This window comes from Dermochelys coriacea, chromosome 23, assembly GCF_009764565.3.
Source record: "Dermochelys coriacea isolate rDerCor1 chromosome 23, rDerCor1.pri.v4, whole genome shotgun sequence".
Lineage (NCBI taxonomy): Eukaryota > Metazoa > Chordata > Testudines > Dermochelyidae > Dermochelys > Dermochelys coriacea.
This window is the reverse complement of record NC_050090.1, coordinates 12,428,550-12,447,273: the sequence shown is the minus strand read 5'-3', so window position 1 is coordinate 12,447,273 and position 18,724 is coordinate 12,428,550. Positions and strand designations below refer to the sequence as shown.

At 44.9% G+C, this 18,724-nt stretch overlaps 1 protein-coding gene across 1 annotated transcript in view; it reads left to right on the top strand.

Moving 5' to 3' along the window:
- The window catches only part of LOC119847446 (butyrophilin subfamily 1 member A1-like), a 99,909-nt gene extending 82,832 nt beyond the window's left edge, over positions 1 to 17,077 (top strand). The window contains exons 17-22 of the mRNA XM_043501185.1: positions 178 to 198; positions 847 to 867; positions 3,143 to 3,163; positions 15,061 to 15,081; positions 16,133 to 16,159; positions 16,397 to 17,077. Of these exons, the coding sequence (XP_043357120.1) occupies positions 178 to 198; positions 847 to 867; positions 3,143 to 3,163; positions 15,061 to 15,081; positions 16,133 to 16,159; positions 16,397 to 16,923 (638 nt within the window). The 3' untranslated portion in view covers positions 16,924 to 17,077. The remainder of the gene's footprint in view (positions 1 to 177; positions 199 to 846; positions 868 to 3,142; positions 3,164 to 15,060; positions 15,082 to 16,132; positions 16,160 to 16,396) is intronic.
- Positions 17,078 to 18,724: the final 1,647 nt, after the last annotated feature.

The following is an 18,724-nucleotide window of genomic DNA, read 5'->3' as shown; positions in this document are numbered from 1 at the left end:
GAAGAGTTTGTGCAGTTCTGGTGCCCCCACTGAAGAAAGAAGTCCTGAAACTGGAGAGGGTTAAGAGAAGAGCACCAGAATGATTAAAAGATTAGATAACATGTGTTACCTTTGTTCTTGGCTTTATTATTACAAAGGCTGCTATTGTTATTTTTAAATATATTTTTTCTTTTTTAGGAGACTTGGAAAAGAGAATAAGTAAGTCTGTGTCCTTTTTCTTCTGTGTACTCTACCGCTGTGTAGGAGTCTTCTAGAATGAAAAGAAAAATCATTGATTTATTAGACCTCAGCCCACTTTGCTGTTTTTGATAAGAGTAAATTTCTAGGCTAATTTTCTCTATAACATATATGAGCACTTGCTGGTTCTGAGCAGTGCTGCTCATACATTGCTGAAATTGAAATAGATTCGCCCACTACTTGTTTGTATTCTCCAAGAACCATAACACTCTTGCAGAGACACGGTAGGAAAGGCCGTGTACACATTGAAAGGACTCTGCATTAAAATAGAAAATGGAACGCAGCTCATGATGTAAATGCTGTTACTGCTCCTTTTATAGCAGAACCCATATTAGCGGAGGAGCGTAGTGTGTCATATTCAGCTTTTGCTAATTAGTTGTCGCCATGAAGTTTTTTCTTCAATTGATCAAAGCAAGGATATAATCTTCTCTATCTACTCCGTAGCGGGATAGGAATGGGGCTAGCCCACGGATTGAAGAGCTAGCTCACTACCCATGGCCAATATTTATGCTGATCGACAAAGAAAGGATCTCATTCACCCTCTTCAATTCATAAGTCAATGGACATTCACTGAACTGTTTTCTTCTCCTCCCCATTTTTCTTTTGCAGAGGACTTCCAGGAGCAAATGGGTGAGTTTGCCTACTTTACTCAATACTTCCAGTCCACTGACCAAACTTCATGTGCCCTGTATTGGTTCCAACAATTTCAGCTGCAGAAGGGATGCTATCATTGCATGCCCCATGGATCTGGGAAGTGGAGGTTCTGTGCAGATTATTCTGGAGTTGTGGTATGTCATTGAGCTGAGACCTCACCAGCACTTTGCAAACAAAGTCAGAGTGGTCGGGATTCAAGGGACGTCAGGCATGTGAGAAAAAACATCCATGTGCTACAGTAACTGAACATATCCATTGAATGAAAAGGCTCTGGATGGGGAGTGTGGCAGGACTGAGTTGCTAGTGCCGTGCCTGACCTTGTAGTAGCTGAGGCCATGCGGACACTCCAGCTTGTACATCAGGGATGGAGGGAGAAATGTCCTCCTCAAAGAGCTTCCCCCAAACTGGGAACCCACATCCTGTGCAGAGCCCCTAGCGTTGGCTCTTTGACAATCCCTCTGGAAAGGACGTGCTGATAGTGATACTGGAATATTTGCTAGAGCAGGAAATAGAACGTAGATATTCTGTCTTCCGGTCCGGTGTATTCGCTATGAGAGCAAGGTGTTGGCAGAAACTTTCCATGGGAATGTGTCTATATCAGGCAGAAAAAAACTCATTGTATGAAAAAAAGAACAAGAAAGAAGCAAAAGCATCTCCATAGAGTCAAAAATTTCTATTTCCTCCGTAAATAAAAAGGAACATTTTAATTTTTCACTTCAAAATGAAGGAGACATGGTTAAAGTTCAATTCAGTTACCCAATCATATGGGGGGCAGTGTAGGCACAGGTGCCAACTTTTTGATTTCCTTGATGGTGCTTGACCACCTCTCTGTCCCTTGCCCCTCCCCTACAATACCCCTTCCCTCCAGGCCCAACCCCTGCCCTATCTCTTCCCTCTCCCACTCCTGGTCTCCCTACTCTATTGCAAGCCCTCTTCAAGAGCGCCAGACCTTTGTTCCGCCTCTTCCTTTCCCCACTCCTCCCCCCCCCAGCACCTCCTGTCTTCTGCAGAAGAGGCGATCAGTGGCGGGCAGGAATCGCTGCTGTGGAAGCGGAAGTACCCCTTCCACTGGAGCTCATAGAAGCCTTTCAGTAGGAAAGTGTTCACTGGGCCGCAGGCCAGTAACCACGATGGTGATCTTAATGAGGACTGTAGAGATAATATTAGCTCTGTATTTGGCTCTGTTGCTGGAAGAGTTTGTGCAGTTCTTGTGTCCCTCACTGAAGAAAGAAGTCCTCAAACTGGAGAGGGTTAAGAGAAGAGCACCAGAATGATTAAAAAGAAAAGGAGTACTTGTGGCACCATAGAGACTAACAAATTTATTAGAGCATAAGCTTTCGTGAGCTACAGCTCACTTCATCGGATGCATTTGGTGGAAAAAACAGAGGAGAGATTTATATACACACACACAGAGAACATGAAACAATGGGTTTATCATACACACTGTAAGGAGAGTGATCACTTAAGATAAGCCATCACCCACAGCAGGGGGGGGAAAGGAGGAAAACCTTCCATGGTGACAAGCAGGTAGGCTAATTCCAGCAGTTAACAAGAATATCAGAGGAACAGTGGGGGGTGGGGTGGGGGGGAGAAATACCATGGGGAAATAGTTTTACTTTGTGTAATGACTCATCCATTCCCAGTCTCTATTCAAGCCTAAGTTAATTGTATCCAGTTTGCAAATTAATTCCAATTCAGCAGTCTCTCGTTGGAGTCTGTTTTTGAAGCTTTTTTGTTGAAGTATAGCCACTCTTAGGTCTGTGATCGAGTGACCAGAGAGATTGAAGTGTTCTCCAACTGGTTTTTGAATGTTATAATTCTTGACGTCTGATTTGTGTCCATTCATTCTTTTACGTAGAGACTGTCCAGTTTGGCCAATGTACATGGCAGAGGGGCATTGCTGGCACATGATGGCATATACCACATTGGTAGATGCGCAGGTGAACGAGCCTCTGATAGTGTGGCTGATTTTTTTTTTTTTTTTTTTTTTTTTTTTCCACCAAATGCATCCGATGAAGTGAGCTGTAGCTCACGAAAGCTTATGCTCTAATAAATTTGTTAGTCTTTAAGGTGCCACAAGTACTCCTTTTCTTTTTGCGAATACAGACTAACACGGCTGCTACTCTGAAACCTGTCATTATGCAAGAATGATTAAAAGATTAGATAACATGTGTTACCTTTGTTCTTGGATTTATTATTACAAAGGCTGCTATTGTTATCTTTATATATATATATATTTTTTCGTTTTTAGGAGACTTGGAAAAGAGAATAAGTAAGTCTGTGTCCTTTTTCTTCTGTGTGCTCTACTGCTATGTAGGAATCTTCTAGAATTAAAAGAAAAATCATTGATTTATTAGACCTCAGCCCACTTTGCTGTTTTTGATAGAGTGGATTTCTAGGCTAATTTTCTCAATAACATATATGAGCACTTGCTGGTTCTGAGCAGTGCTGCTCATACATAGCTGAAATTGAAATAGATTCGCCCACTACTTGTTTGTATTCTGCAAGAACCATAACACTCTTGCAGAGACACGGTAGGAAAGGCCGTGTACACATTGAAAGGACTCTGCATTAAAATAGAAAATGGAATGCAGCTCATGATGTAAATGCTGTTACTGCTCCTTTTATAGCAGAACCCATATTTGCGGAGGAGCGTAGCGTGCCATATTCAGCTTTTGCTAATTAGTTGTCGCCATGAAGTTTTTTCTTCAATTGATCAAAGCAAGAATATAATCTTCTCTATCTACTCCGTAGCGGGATAGGAATGGGGTTAGCCCACGGATTGAAGAGCTAGCTCACTACCCATGGCCAATATTTATGCTGATCGACAAAGAAAGGATCTCATTCACCCTCTTCAATTCATAAGTCAATGGACATTCACTGAATTGTTTTCTTCTCCTCCCCGTTTTTTTTTTGCAGAGGACTTCCAGGAGCAAATGGGTGAGTTTGCCTACTTTACTCAATACTTCCAGTTCACTGACCAAACTTCATGTGCCCTGTATTGGTTCCAACAATTTCAGCTGCAGAAGGGGTGCTATCATTGCATGCCCCTTGGATCTGGGAAGTGGAGGTTCTGTGTAGATTACTCTGGAATTGTGGTATGTCATTGAGCTGAGACCTCACCAGCACTTTGCAAAGAAAGTCAGAGTGGTCGGGGTTCAAGGGTAGTTGGGTATGTGAGAAAGAACATCAACGTGCTACAGGTACTGAACATATCCACTGAATGAAAAAATTCTGGATGGGGAGTGTGGCAGTACCGAGTTGCTAGTGCTGTGCCTGACCTTGTAGTAGCTGAAGCCATGCGGATACTCCATCCAGTTGAGGCCAGAGGTACCTCCCGGATTGCAAACATAAGGTAGGGTAGAAGGGTGTCCCAATCCTTGCCATCCTGACTTACCTTATCATTGCCTTGAGGGTTCGGTTAAACCTTTCTACCAGCCCATCTGTCTGCGGATGATAGCCTGAAGTTCTCAGGGTAGGTATATGGAGTAGAGTACAGAGGTCCTTCATTAGCTTCGACATAAATGGGGTACCTTGGTCTGTTAATGTCTCCTTTGGTATTCCCACTCAGGCAAAGATCCCCACCAACTCTTTAGCTATCGTTTTAGAGGCCTTGTTCCGTAGGGATACGGCTTCTGCGTAGCGAGTAGCATAATCCAAAACGACAAGTATATATTGGTGGCCCCGGACTGTCTTCTACAGGGGTCCCACTAGGTCCATGGCTATTCACACAAAGGGGACCTCTATGATGGGAAGGGGTACTAAAGGTGCCCTCAAGTGGGGACGGGGACTGTGCAGCTGACACTCCGTGCAGGATGCACAGTATCTCTGCACTGCTTCAGGTACTCCGGGCCAGAAGAATCGTCGCAGGACCTGTGCCAGGGTCTTCTCTACCCCCAAATGCCCCCCAAAAAGATGACTATGGGCCAGACTTAATACAGCATTCTGGTGTTTTTGAGGTACTAGGATCTGCTGTACCTTTTGCCCCTGTACTGGTGCAACCCGGTATAAGAGATTCTTCTTCATTATGAAGGAGGGTCCTGGTCCCTGGGTTTTCCCTTCCACGGGGACCCCATCTATTTCAGTCATCTCCTTCCTAATGTTGTCATACCTTGGGTCTTCAGCGTGGTCCTGTCCAAAATTTCTTCTCCCGGGGCTAATCTGCCAGAGATCTATGGGGCCAGTCTCTGTTGCCTCTACTGGTTCAGAGGTGTTAGGGTGTGGGTCAGACTGGGTGGCATTCTTTTCAACTGGTCGGGTCCGCCTACCTACGAGAGCAACCCTCTGGCTTTGAGCCAGTATTCGGGTTCCCAAGGCCTTAGCTGCCCTTCTTTCCCTTTTCATCTTTCTACGCTGTCTGGGAGTGGAGAACAAATCTGGGGATATTTCAGAGAAGGTTGGAGGTTGACAGTCTACTGTGGATGCCTCACTACTTTCAGGGCTTCCCCCTTTCTCCAATTCCCCTACTGGGAGTAAGTCTTCAAACCCTGGGAAGTCCCTCCCTATGAGCACCGGGTATGGGAGTTTAGGGACTACACCTGCTGCTACCTCAGAAGTGTTCCCCTGAATCTTGATTTTTACTGGGATAGTGGGGCAGTAACTGACTGTTCCATGGATGCATGTTATCCCCGTACACTTAGCCCACAGCAGCTGACTATGCTTCACAAGCTTCCCCGAGACAAGCGTGATAGCACTCCCCGAATCAACCAGTGCTGTGGTCTCTACCCCATTTAGCTTCACTGTCTGGTATACCTATGAGACCTCCACAAGGTGGATTAGTGAGCATGGGTCTGCCCAGTTCCCCAGGTTACACTGCATAGTCTCCTCGGCATTGGGACACTGTGCAGCTATTGTCCCCACTCCCCGCAGGCATAACATCTGTTTGGAGCCCTAGGCGTTCCCCGGTCTCTTGGTTTGGGCAATCTAATATCACGCTCCTCTTTGCCCTCAGTGCTCCGACTCTTTGTGGCTTCTGGTGGGTCTTCAGCCCCTCTCTTTTTCCACTTGGGTTCTCCTGGTGGCCCAGTCACCCTAGCTCTAGGGCTAGGTGCTGCTAGTTTAACCCAGGGTGCTTCTTCCTTAACTGGTTGGGTCAGCTCCCTCGCCGTCCTTCGGCTTTCTACCAGCGCGACAACCTTGTCGTAGGTGGAGGGTTCATTCTGGCTTACCCAGGCGCGAAGGTCTGGCGGTAGTCCTCTCGTATACCGGTCAATGACCAGAACCTCTAATATCTTCTCTGGACTCTGGGACTCAGTTCGTAACCACTTTCGTGCGAGATGGATGAGGTCATATAATTGGGACCGTGGGGTTTTGTTTTCCTGGTACCTCCACACATGATATCACTGGGCCCGCACTGCGGTCGTTACCCCAGATCTGGCCAGAATCTCTGCTTTCAGCTGGGGTTAGTCTGCCACAGCCTCTTCAGGCAAATCATAGTAGGCCTTCCTGGCCTCCGCACACAGGAATGGAGCGAGGGTGCCAGACCACTGTTCTCGGGACCAAGCCTCCCGCAGGGCTGTCCTCTCAAAGGCTAGAAGGTATGCCTCTACATCATCCTCCCACGTCATTTTCTGCAGCCAATTGCTGGCCCGCATGATCTGCGTCCCATCATGGCCGCAGTTCAGCTCTGTAAGGGCTTTTACCTGGTTTACCAGTTCCTGCAACATAGCCCGGTCTTGAGCAGCCTGGTCCATCAGAAGGTGATTAGTCTCTTGCTGCAGTCTCACTGCCTCCTGTTGGGTGGCTGCCTGGACACGGGTAGCCTCCTGCTGGGCAGCCGTGGCTTGTATCAGGGCCCGCACTACCTCCTCCATTGTGGTGAGGAAAAAAAAAACCCTATCCCTTTTTTTTCCCCCCAAACACCCTCCTTCTTCCGCTGCGCTGTGCACACCAGTTCCCACTTCAAACGCCAGTTGTGACAAAGTTCCTCCTCTACCTTGGTGGGTCTTGCACTTATTGGTGGATTTGCTCGCCTTGGAGCTTCACGGCAGCCCTCAGTTTGGCTGTTTTTTAGAAACCACAGTCCAGGTCAACTCCTCCTGTGTCTGACCAGGAGTTGGGAGGTTTGGGGGGAACCCGGGCCTGCTCTCTACTCTGAGTTCCAGCCCAGGGCCCTGTGGAATGCAGCTGTCTAGAGAGCCTCCTGGAACAGCTGTGCGACAGCTACAACTCCCTGGGCTACTTCCCCATGGCCTCCTCCCAACACTTTCTTTATCCTCACCATAGGACCTTCCTCCTGGTGTCTGATAATGCTTGTACACCTAAGTCCTCCAACAGTATGTGTTCTCACTCTCAGCTCCTAGCGCCTCTTGCTCCCAGCTCCTTGCACGCACCACAAACTGAAGTGAGCTCCTTTTTAAACCCAGGTGCCCTGATTAGCCTGCCTTAATTGATTCCAGCAGCTTCTTGATTGACTGCAGGTGTTCTAATCAGCCTGTCTGTCTTAATTGTCTCCAGAAGGTTCCTGATTGTTCTGGAAACTTCCCTGTTACCTTACCCAGGGAAAAGGAACCTACTTAACCTGGGGCTATTATATCTGCCGTCTATTACTCTCCTGTAGGCATCTGGCCTGACCCTGTCACAGTAGATAGAGAACAAATATGTGATACTGGGCTCTTTAGTCTAGCAGAGAATGGTCTAGCAAAATCCAATGGCTGGAAATTGAAATAAGGAAAGTCAGACTAGAAATAAGGGGTAAATTTTTAAGAGTGAGGTTGATTAGGCCTTGTAATAATTTACAAGGGGTTGCGGTGGATCCTCCATCACTGGAAATTTTTCAAATCAAGATTGTAGTTGCGTTTGTTCTTGGCCTTATTATTACACAGGCTGCTATTGTTATCCTTAAATATATTTTTTCCTTTTTAGGAGACTTGGAAAAGAGAAAAAGTAAGTCTGTGACCTGTTTCTTCCGTGTGCTCTACTGCTGTACAGGAGTCTTCTAGAATGAAAAGAAAAATCATTGATTTATTAGACCGCAGCCCACTTTCCTGTTTTTGATAGAGTAGATTACTAGGCTAATGTTGTCAATAACATATATGAGCACTTGCTGGTTCTGAGTAGTGCTGCTCATACATTGCTGAAATTCAAATAGACTTGTCCACTACTTGTTTGTATTCTCCAAGAACCATAACACTCTTGCAGAGACACAGTAGGAAAGGCCATATACACATTGAAAGGACTCTTCATTAAAATAGAAAATGGAATGCAGCTCATGATGTAAATGCTGTTACTGCTCCTTTTATAGCAGAACCCATATTAGCGGAGGAGCGTAGTGTGTCATATTCAGCTTTTGCTAATTAGTTGTCGCCATGAAGTTTTTTCTTCAATTGATCAAAGCAAGAATATAATCTTCTCTATATACTAAGCAGAATATCAGGGTTGGAAGGGACTTCAGGAGATCATCCAGTCCAACCCCCTGCTCAAAGCAGGACCAATCCCCAATTTATGCCCCAGATCCCTAAATGGCCCCCTCAAGGACTGAACTCACAACTGTGGATTTAGCAGGCCAATGCTCAAACCACTGAGCTATCTCTCCCCCAAATATATCCCTCCCCCTTCCCCTCTTCCCCAAATGTAGCGGGATAGGAATGTGACTAGCCTATGGATTGAAGAATTTGCACACTATGCATGGCCAATATTCATGCTAATAAACAAAGAAAGGATCTCATTCACCCTGCTCAATTCAATGGACAAACCCTGAACTGTTTTCTTCTTCTCCCCATTTTTCTTTTGCAGAGAAACCCCAGGAGCCAATTGGTGAGTTTGCCTACTTTACTCAATACTTACAGTCCACTGACCAAACTTCATGTCCACTGTATTGGTTCCAACAATTTCAACTGCAGAAGGGATGCTATCATTGCATGCCCCATGGATCTGGGAAGTAGAGGGTCTGTGTAGATTATTCTGGAATCCTGGTATGTCATTGAGCTGAGACCTCACCAGCACTTTGCAAAGAAAGTCATAGGGGTCGGGGTTCAAGGGCAGTGGGACATGTGAGAAAAAACATCCATGTACTACAGGAACTGAACATATCCATTGAATGAAAAAGCTCTTAATGAGGAGTGTGGCAGGACCGAGTTGCTAGTGCTGTGCCTGATCTTGTAGTAGCTGAGGCCATGCAGACAGTCCAGCTTGTACATCAGGGATGGAAGGAGAAATGTCTTCTCCGAAGAGCTTCTCCGAAACTGGGAACCCACATCCTGTGCAGAGCCCTCAGTGTTGGCTCTTTGACAATCCCCCTGGAAAGGAAGTGCTGATAGTCACACAGGAATGTTTGCTAGGCCAGGAAATAGACCCTTTTTCTTCCGTGTGCTCTACTGCTGTGTAGGAGTCTTCTAGAATGAAAAGAAAAATCATTCATTTATTAGACCTCAGCACACTTTCCTGTTTTTGATAGAGTAGATTACTAGGCTAATTTTGTCAATAACATATATGAGCACTTGCTGGTTCTGAGCAGTGCTGCTCATACATTGTTGAAATTGAAATAGACTTGCCCACTACTTGTTTGTATTCTCCAAGAACCATAACACTCTTGCAGAGACACAGTACGAAAGGCAATTTACACATTGAAAGGACTCTGCATTGAAACAGCAAATGGAACGCAGCTCATGATGTAAATGGTGTTACTACTCCTTTCGTAGCAGAACCCATATTAGCAGAGGAGCGCAGTGTGTCATACTCACCTTTTGCTAATTAATTGTTGCCATGAAGTTTTTTCTTCAGTTGATCAAAGCAAGAATATAATCTTCTCTATCTACTCCGTAGTGGGATAGGAATGGGGCTAGCCCACGGATTGAAGAGCTCGCTCACTACCCATGGCCGATATTTATGCTAATCAACAAAGAAAGGCTCTCATTCACCCTCTTCAATTCATAAGTCAATGGACATTCACTGAACTGTTTTCTTCTCCTCCCCATTTTTCTTTTGCAGAGGACTTCCAGGAGCAAATGGGTGAGTTTGCCTACTTTACTCAATACTTACAGTCCACTGACCAAACTTTATGTGCCCTGTATGGGTTCCAAAAATTTCAGCTGAAGAAGGGATGCTATCATTGCATGTCCCGTGCATTTGGGAAGTGGAGGGTCTGTGTAGATTACTCTGGAATCATGGTATGTCATCTAGCTGAGACCTCACCAGCACTTTGCAAAGAAAGTCAGAGGGGTCAGAGTTCAAGGGCAGTTGGGCATGTGAGAGAAAACATCCACGCGCTACAAAAACTGAACATATCCACTGAATGGAAAAGTTCTGGATGGGGAGCGTGGCAGGATCGAGTTGCTAGTGCTGTGCCTGACCTTGTAGTAGCTGAAACCATGCGGAAAGTCAACCCTGTGCCTCAGGGATGGAGGGAGAATTGTCTTCTCCAAAAAGAATGTGGGGGCAGTGCAAGCAGAGACACCAACTTTTTGATTTCCTTGATGGTGCTTGACCACCTGTCTGCCCCAGGCCCTGTCCCTACTATACCCCTTCCCTCAAGACCCCACCCCTTCCCTGCCTCTTCCCGCTTCCACTCCACTTCTCCCTGCCCTATTGCACCCCCTCTTCGAAGAGCACCAGACCTTCGTTCCGCCTCTTCCTTCCCCCACTCCTCCCCCCCAGCACCTCCTGCCCTCTGCAGAACAGCTGATCAGTGGCAGGCAGGAGGCGCTGCGGTGGAGGGGGAGGAGCTGATTGGCGGGGCCTGCCAGCAAGTGCAATTTCTGTCTCAGCAAAGCTGTTTCCCTTTCACTGGAGTTCACACAAGCCCTTCAGTAGGAAAGTGTTCACTGGGCCCCACGCCAGAGACCATGATGATGATCCTAATGAGGACTATAGAGGTTTGATTAACTCTGTATTTGGCTCTGTTGCTGGAATACTGTGTGCAGTTTAGGTGTCCCCCACTGAAGAAAGAAGTTGTCAAACTGGAGAGGGTTCCTAGTAGAGCCCAGAATGATTAATGGAGTAGATAACGTGTTATAGTGATAGAATCAAAGAGAGCTCAATCTATTCAGTTTACCAAAGAAAAGGGGTGACTTGATTACACTCTATATGTATGTAGATAGAGAACAAATATGTGATAATGGGCTGTTTACTCTAGCAGAGAATGGTCTAGCAAAATCCAATGGCTGGAAATGAAAACTAGGAAAGTCAGACTAGAAATAAGGTGTAAATTTTTAAGAGTGAGGGTGATTAGCCATTGTAACAATATATGAGGGGTAGTGGTGTATCCTCCATCACTGGAAATTTTTCAAATCAAGGTTGTCTGTTTTTTCTAAAGGATCTGCTCTAATGCAAACATGAATTGTTTGGGGGAAGTTCTCTGGCCCATATTACAGATGCTGAGAGTGATTCCTTCCGGCCTTAGACACTGTGATGCTCACTGTGTCACTTGTTCCCTCATAGCTATTCTCCAATAAATACAGCTTTGGATATTTTAACTATTAGTTACCTTTGTTCTTGGCCAGATTATTACAAAAGGTGCTATTGTTATCTTGAAATCTATTTTTTTCTTTTTTAGGAGGCTTGGAAAAGAGAATAAGTAAGTCTGTGTCCTTTTTCTTCTGTGTGCTCTACTGCTGTGTAGGAGTCTTCTAGAATGAAAAGAAAAATTATTGATTTTTTAGACCTCAGCCCACTTTGCTGTTTTTGATAGAGCAGATTACTTGGCTAATTTTGTCAATAAAATATATGAGCACTTGCTGGTTCTGAGCAGTGCTGCTCATACATTGCTGAAATTGAAATAGACTCATCCACTACTTGTTTGTATTCTCCAAGAACCATAACACTCTTGCAGAGACACGGTATGAAAGGCCATGTACACATTGAAAGGGCTCTGCATTGAGTCAGCAAATGGAACACAGCACATGATGTAAATGGTGTTACTGCTCCTTTCGTAGCAGAACCCATATTAACCGAGGAGCTTAGTGTGTCATATTCACCTTTTGCCAATTAGTTGTGGCCGTGAAGCTTCTTCTTAAATTAATTAAAGCAAGAATATAATGTTCACTATCTACTATGTAGCAGGATAGGAATGGGGCTAGCCCACAGATTTTATAGCTAGCTCACTACACATAGCCAATATTTATGCTAATCAACAGAGAAAGGATCTCATTCACCCTCTTCAATTCATAAGTCCATGGACATACACTGAACTGTTTTCTTCTCCTCCTCACTTTTCCTTTGCAGAGGAACTCCAGGAGCAAATTGGTGAGTTTCCCTAATTTACTCAATACTTACAGTCCCCTGACCAACAACTTCAACTACAGAAGGGATGCTATCATTGCATGCCCCGTGGATACGGGAAGTGTAGGGTCTGTGTAGATTACTCTGGAATTGTGGTATGTCATCAAGCTGAGACCTCACCACCACTTTGCAAGAAAGTCAGAGTGGTCGGGGTTCAAGGGCAGTTGGGCATGAGAGAAAAAACATCCACATGCTACAGGAATTGAACATATCCACTGAATGGAAAAGCTCTGGATGGGGAGTGTGGCAGGACCGTGTTGCTAGTGCTGTGCCTACCCTAGTAGTAGCTGAGGCCATGTGGACACTCCACCCTGTGCCTCAGAGATGAAGGGAGAAATGTCTTCCCCAAAGAGCTTCCCCTAAACTGGGAACCCACATCTTGTGCAAAACACCCAATGTAGGCTCTTTGACCGTCCCCCTGCAAAGGAAGTGCTAATAGTCACACAGGAATGTTTGCTAGAGCAGGAAATAGAACCTAGATAGTCTGTCTTCCGGTCCAGTGCATTCACTATGAGAGCAAGGTGTTGGCAGAAACTTTCCATGGGAATGTGTCTATATCAGGCGGAAAAAAACTTATTGGATGAAAAAAAGAACAAGAAAGAAGCAGAAGCATCTCAGTAGAGTCAAAATTTTCCATTTCATGAAAACAGAATATTTTGATTGACCTGAACATTTTGGAGGAAATTTCAAAATTCTTTGTTGTTTTTAGAAGAAAAAACTAATTTTACAATAATGGAATTTCTTCCCATCTCTAACTAAACCATGTTCTCAGTCTCTTTCTTATAGGGCCATTTTTTATATCTGTACCTTAGTGTGTGATATCTGTTTCCATAACTCTAACTTTCCATTGAAATCAATATGAATTGTAAGTGAACTGTCATTACGAGACCTTGTGAATGAAATCGGCTCCAACACTAGTTCATTTGTATTAGATGAAACTGGGTCAGAACATTTTTCTACCTACTCTGATTTCTCTAGAGACTCTAAGGTGCCACAAGTACTCCTTTTCTTTTTGCGAATATAGACTAACACGGCTGCTACTCTGAAATCTGATTTCTCTGTTATTTATTCTGTGCTCATCTCCATGGGTTCTGAACACATTGTAATTTCTAATTGTTAACATATCAAAGTTGCTTTGTCTTTCTCCCTAGCTATGACATCTTGCCTTATTTGGTTATTAGTTTTGGTTGGTTGGTTTGGTTTTCCCTTTTTTAACTGAGGAAATGCACAGGTCAGAGCAATGGTTCATATATTTCAGTATGAAGATGATGAGCTCTAGAGTGGTGTTTTCAATAAGCAGTCTGGACTCAATCTTGCTCCCATTGAAGTCAAAAGGTGAATTTTATGTAGCGAAAGAGTGAGCTGGGGACTGGGCTGGGTATGGGTGAGGATAATGCACCTTTTCTCCTTCACCAAAAGAGAGAGTCCCCATAAAACACAATCCTGTTCACAGACTCTTTAGTTTTGTAACTATTAGTTCTGTTTGGGGTGGTTGCAGATGGGTATTCCACTCAGGTGTGTTTTGTGTTCAGTGCACTGGGGCTGGAGATTTTCTCCCTAGAAGTACCCGTCAGGGCAGCGCATGTGCTCAACACCTCCTTTTGGTCCCTCCAGAGGCTATATAAAAGCGGCACTGCCCCAACCCCCCTCAGTTCCTGCTTGATGCCAGGGGCCTTAGTTGGAGTTCCCTGTGCACATTTTCTCTTTGTTTTTTCGCTCTGCATCACGCTGTTTTGCTGAGTTTTTCACTTTCAAAATAGTTTTTAATGGTTGTCCATGGGAGAACCTACAGTCTAATTTAGATTTAGTGTAGTTTTATAGTTAGTCATTTTTAATGTTTTGTGTTGCCCAGCAAGAAGGGTTATGCAGTGTTCTCCTGGCTTCAGCATTGCCCATCATGTGGGGTCTCTGTCCACATCAGTGACTCACACACTTGCTGTTTGCTCCGCCCAGGAGGGGTCACATTACAGAGAGTTTTTGTTCTTTTAAAAAGAGAACACAGATGTCAAGGAAACTTTCTCTGAAGCAGCAGTTGGTGGAGGAAGCCATAACGCCTGTGTCATTATCAATACCCTCCACCACCTGTGGATCTAACCACCTGCAGCTCCCTTCCACCCCTGAAGTGGCAGAGGACAGACCCTGGGACTCTGATTCTCCCGCAAAGAGGGAAGTTGATCTATGTCTCGGGAACCACCTTGAAAGAGGACCCATGAGACAGATTGGGGAAAAGAAGGATTCATCATCTTCCTCCTCAAAGACAGCCTTGAGATGTCCACATGGTAACCAGGGTTGTACTGGGACAGGAGTTTTCCTGTACCATACTGTTGACTCTGGATCCATCTGGGGGACAGCTGTCAAATCCAGTACCTATAGACACAGGTATGGCAGCAATGGACTTGTTTTGTTTGTCATGCCAACTTCAGCACTACCTCAGGAGTCAGCGGGACTATCGATACCATCTGCTATTCCAGGCCCTTCAACTTCTTCAGCATTGGGGCCAACGTGGATGCCAACAACATCCTTGGTACTGGTGATGAAACAGACAATGTCTTCAGCACAGGGATAGGGAGAGGAGAGCGTCCCACCGCCCCCCCCCCCCAAATGGGGCACCCATATCCTCTACAGAGCATATGAGTTTCCTCTCTCCCTATGTGGAAGAAAGGATCAGCCAGCTCTGCAGGGCTGAAATCCCTTACCTGGATCTCAAAGCCCCTGGAACTCCATACTTTTCTCCATTCCACATAAATATCTGTAAGATTAATCATCCAAACCATAAACCATGATCACAATAAATTCTTCCAGCTGTGTAGCTATCAATTTCTCTAGCTCTTTTTAAATTTAAGTCATCATGGATTTTAAATAATTTAATTCATTTACTGGGTAATCTGTGATGCATGATACCAAGGAAGACACTGAACAAGAGTTTAAAAGGCTGTAATATTTTTTTTTCAGATGAAATGAAGAAGGAATTAGGTGAGTGAAGACCTAGGTACACCCTTGCTGGTGTCCCCACTCCCATTGCTTGGATATTTGGAGAGGTACAATTCTCCTGTCTCTCTTCCATCTCCCTGGCTGCTTCTGATGGAGAAGGGGATCCTGACAGTCCATTTTCTTCCCCATCCATATAAGGGAACACAGCAGACACATTGCAGGCAGACACATTGCAACTCCCCACACTGCTCACACATACCAGGCAGCATGGGAGATGTGGCCTGCTCTGTGCTGTCTGTCTCAGCCTGAGGGGAGGGACAGACACACTCTCTTCTTGACAGCCATGGGGTCCAAAACACCTCAGTAGCCACAGCTGGAGTTTCACTGATTTAAAGTATGTCTGCACAGCAGCTGGGGTGTGTAATTCCCAGTGCAAGGAGACAGACTAGCTGCCTGAACACATACCCAGGGGTCAGCTGGATTGGACTCATGTGGCTAACCCGAGCCAGCGTGGTCACTGTGCTATTTTTAGTGCACTAGCTCAAACAGAACTGGCATATATATGTCTACCCACACTGGGTATTACACCTCCCAGCTGCAATGTAGACACACATTGGAGGGAATTATCCTATGTCCTGCCTAATAGGAACTGGGTTGCTGTGAATACAGCCTCTGGTGGTTGAAAACATTGTGTGTGTTAATGGGAACGTTCATTTTTTGTTCAAGTGAGAGGGGAATGTGTAAGAGGGAGTTAGATCAAAGCCAATGAGAGCAGGTAACATGGGGAGGTGACTCATTGACTGGAGGTTCAAGACAGACAGAGTAGATCTCAGACAGAGCAGGACTCCTGCCCTGGTTTCTAATCTTAGCTCAGAACAGCCCACATGTGTATGACTGAGAGAGAGAGAGAGAGAGAATGACCATTCAAGTGCCATTTTTGTCTATATTAACTCCTGCAAAAGGAATCACCCCCTAACGCGTCTGGCATCCTCACTTGCCCTCAGTCTGGAACTACCCTGCTGCTGGAGGGAGGAAATTTGCAGTAAATGCCTCTCTTAATTCATTGTCTGTTGTTTTCTTACTTTTGTTTCAGAATGGAGAAGGGCTTGGAACAATTCAGGTAACAGAATACACAGTGCATGGATAGAAGTGCTAATATTATGGTGATAGATGCAACGTGAGAACCTCAATAAATTAGAATCTATTCCATTATTAAACAAATCAGCAGGTTTTATACTAGAAACACAACCTGTCCTTATCAGAGACTCAGCTCCTAAGGCCCTTCTCAGCTCCTAAACTAATTTGGTCTGACCCAATACAGCCGTTCTTATGTTTTTATGTTCTTATGTTCCTGTAGATGACATCACTCTGCATGGAGTCACAGCCCACCCCAACCTCTCCATTTCTGATGACAAGAAGAGTTTAACACATGAAGCCCAACCTCAACAAGTTCCAGCAAATGCAGAGAGGTTCGATTCGACCATCTGTGTGTTGGGCTGTGAAGGATTCTCCTCTGGAAAGCACTACTGGCAGGTGGATGTCGGGAGCAGCACTGACTGGGACCTGGGGGTGGCCAGAAAATCCATACAGAGAAAAGGAAAACTCTCCCTGTCCCCTAAAGAGGGATTCTGGGCTCTGGGTCTGAGTGGGACAGATTACTGGGCAAAAACAGACCCATGGACCCGGGTCATGGTGCAGAAAAAGCCCAAGAAAATTGGCGTTTCCCTTAGTTACCAAGACAGGCAGGTGACTTTTTTCAATGTAACTGACATGTCTGTGTTGTTCACATTTAATGATTGTTCATTCTCAGGAGAGGTTTATCCGTTCTTTAAAAATTCACACAAAAAAACAACAATGAGAATTTGTTCAATTAAAGAGGAATAAATATAACATGACACTGATGCTGATTTTATATTGATGTAACTGAAATCAAGGTTTTCATGAATGTATTTTGATGTAAAAAATCTGGGTTTTTTTAAATGTACATTGCCATGCTGTCTTCATTACATGTTTTGCAATAAAATGTTTTCATTTCCTACTGGTTTTTTGCTTGTGGCTTTTGTCCAATAGAATATTTGACTAGCTCATTAAAATCACAGACAATCCATCTTCTCTAACACTTTCCTTATTGGCAGCGTCACCTCGGAAGCAAAATAACAAGAATCTCATTGCTAATTTTAGCATTTTCCTCTATAATAAAAGATAGATAACATGGATATCTCACTAATAACCATATTTTGGGATGGTATTATGCTGTATTATGAAATTGCAGTGGCTGGAACAAAATTTAGACTGAAGATAGATTTCCACTATAGACATAATTTTACACACCCACCTCCCCCATAAAGTTATCCAATCTTCCTGACACTTCCCACCAAGATAGAGGTCTTCTGGGAATTCACTCAAAGTGAGTTAAGCTAAGCTGATTTAATTCTGAGGTCTGGTCTACACAACAACTATGTTGCATGGGTGTGAAAATTCCATACCCTGGAGCCATGTAGTTATAATGACCTTAACATCCCTTTGTAGACAGTGCTATGTCAATCAGAAAACTTCTCCCGCTGACATAGCTACCACCTGTCAGTGTTTTAAATGTAGACCTACCCTTAGGACTTGGCTACACTTACATTTTATAGCGCTTTAACTTGCTGGCTCAGGGGGGTGAAAAATCACCCCCCTGAGTGCAGCAAGTCTGAGCGCTTTAAAGTGCTAGTGTACACAGACTTCGAGCGTTGGGATCCACACTCCCAGCCCTTGGAGCTAATCCCCTTGTGGAGGTGGATTACCAGGAGCGCTGGGAGAGCTCTCTCCCAGCACCCGCGCGTGACCACACTCGTACTTCAAAGCGCTGACGTGGGAGTGTTCCCTCAACAGTGCTTTAAAGTTTCCAGTGTAGCCAAGCCCTTAATGAGAGTGTCCACACAGGGGTTTAATGCAGTTTAGCTAATCCACTTTTAATTCACATCTTTAGGGCAGGTCTACATTTTGAAACAGTGCAGCTGCACGGCTGGAGCGGCACCGTGGCAGTGCTACAGTGTAGACTCTACCTTGCTGACAGGAGGGGTTCTGCCACTGACATAGTAGATAATGCATCTCCCCAAGAGGCAGTAGCTAGGTTGACGGAAGAATTCGTCCACTGACGTAGCGCTGGCTACATTGAGGGTGGTTAGGTCAGTCTAGCCACGTCTCCCAGGGGGTGTGGATTTTGAGAGACACAGCTATGCCAATGTAAATTCCCAGTGTAGACCAGCCCTTCATGCCTCTTGTACAAACCCATTGGGTTTAATGGGGTTGCACACTTGAAAGAAGCTGGCCTAAGCTAGTGGGTTTCTTTTCACAAGCAAGGTACAAAGAAACTAACTTCTTAAAAGAGCCCAAATACAGCTCAACAATGTAAAGGGCTCCCATAAAACACCTCCCAAAACTAGGAAAAAGCCACCATCATGCCATGTTTTTCTGCAGTACCATGGGCCAGATTCACCAGTACTGTTTGCTTGCTTTGCACCATTCTGTGATGACGAACAGCTGATGCACCCAGTGTAACTGGCTAGTTAATTACAGCTGCTTTGGGACACTGGTGCAGCAGCCCAATTTAAAGCAGGACTAGGGACGTCTTCACCTTCCCCAATTATTTGATCACAGACTCCTGGGGTTTTCTATGCATTTGCTCCTATTTCCTCCCAAA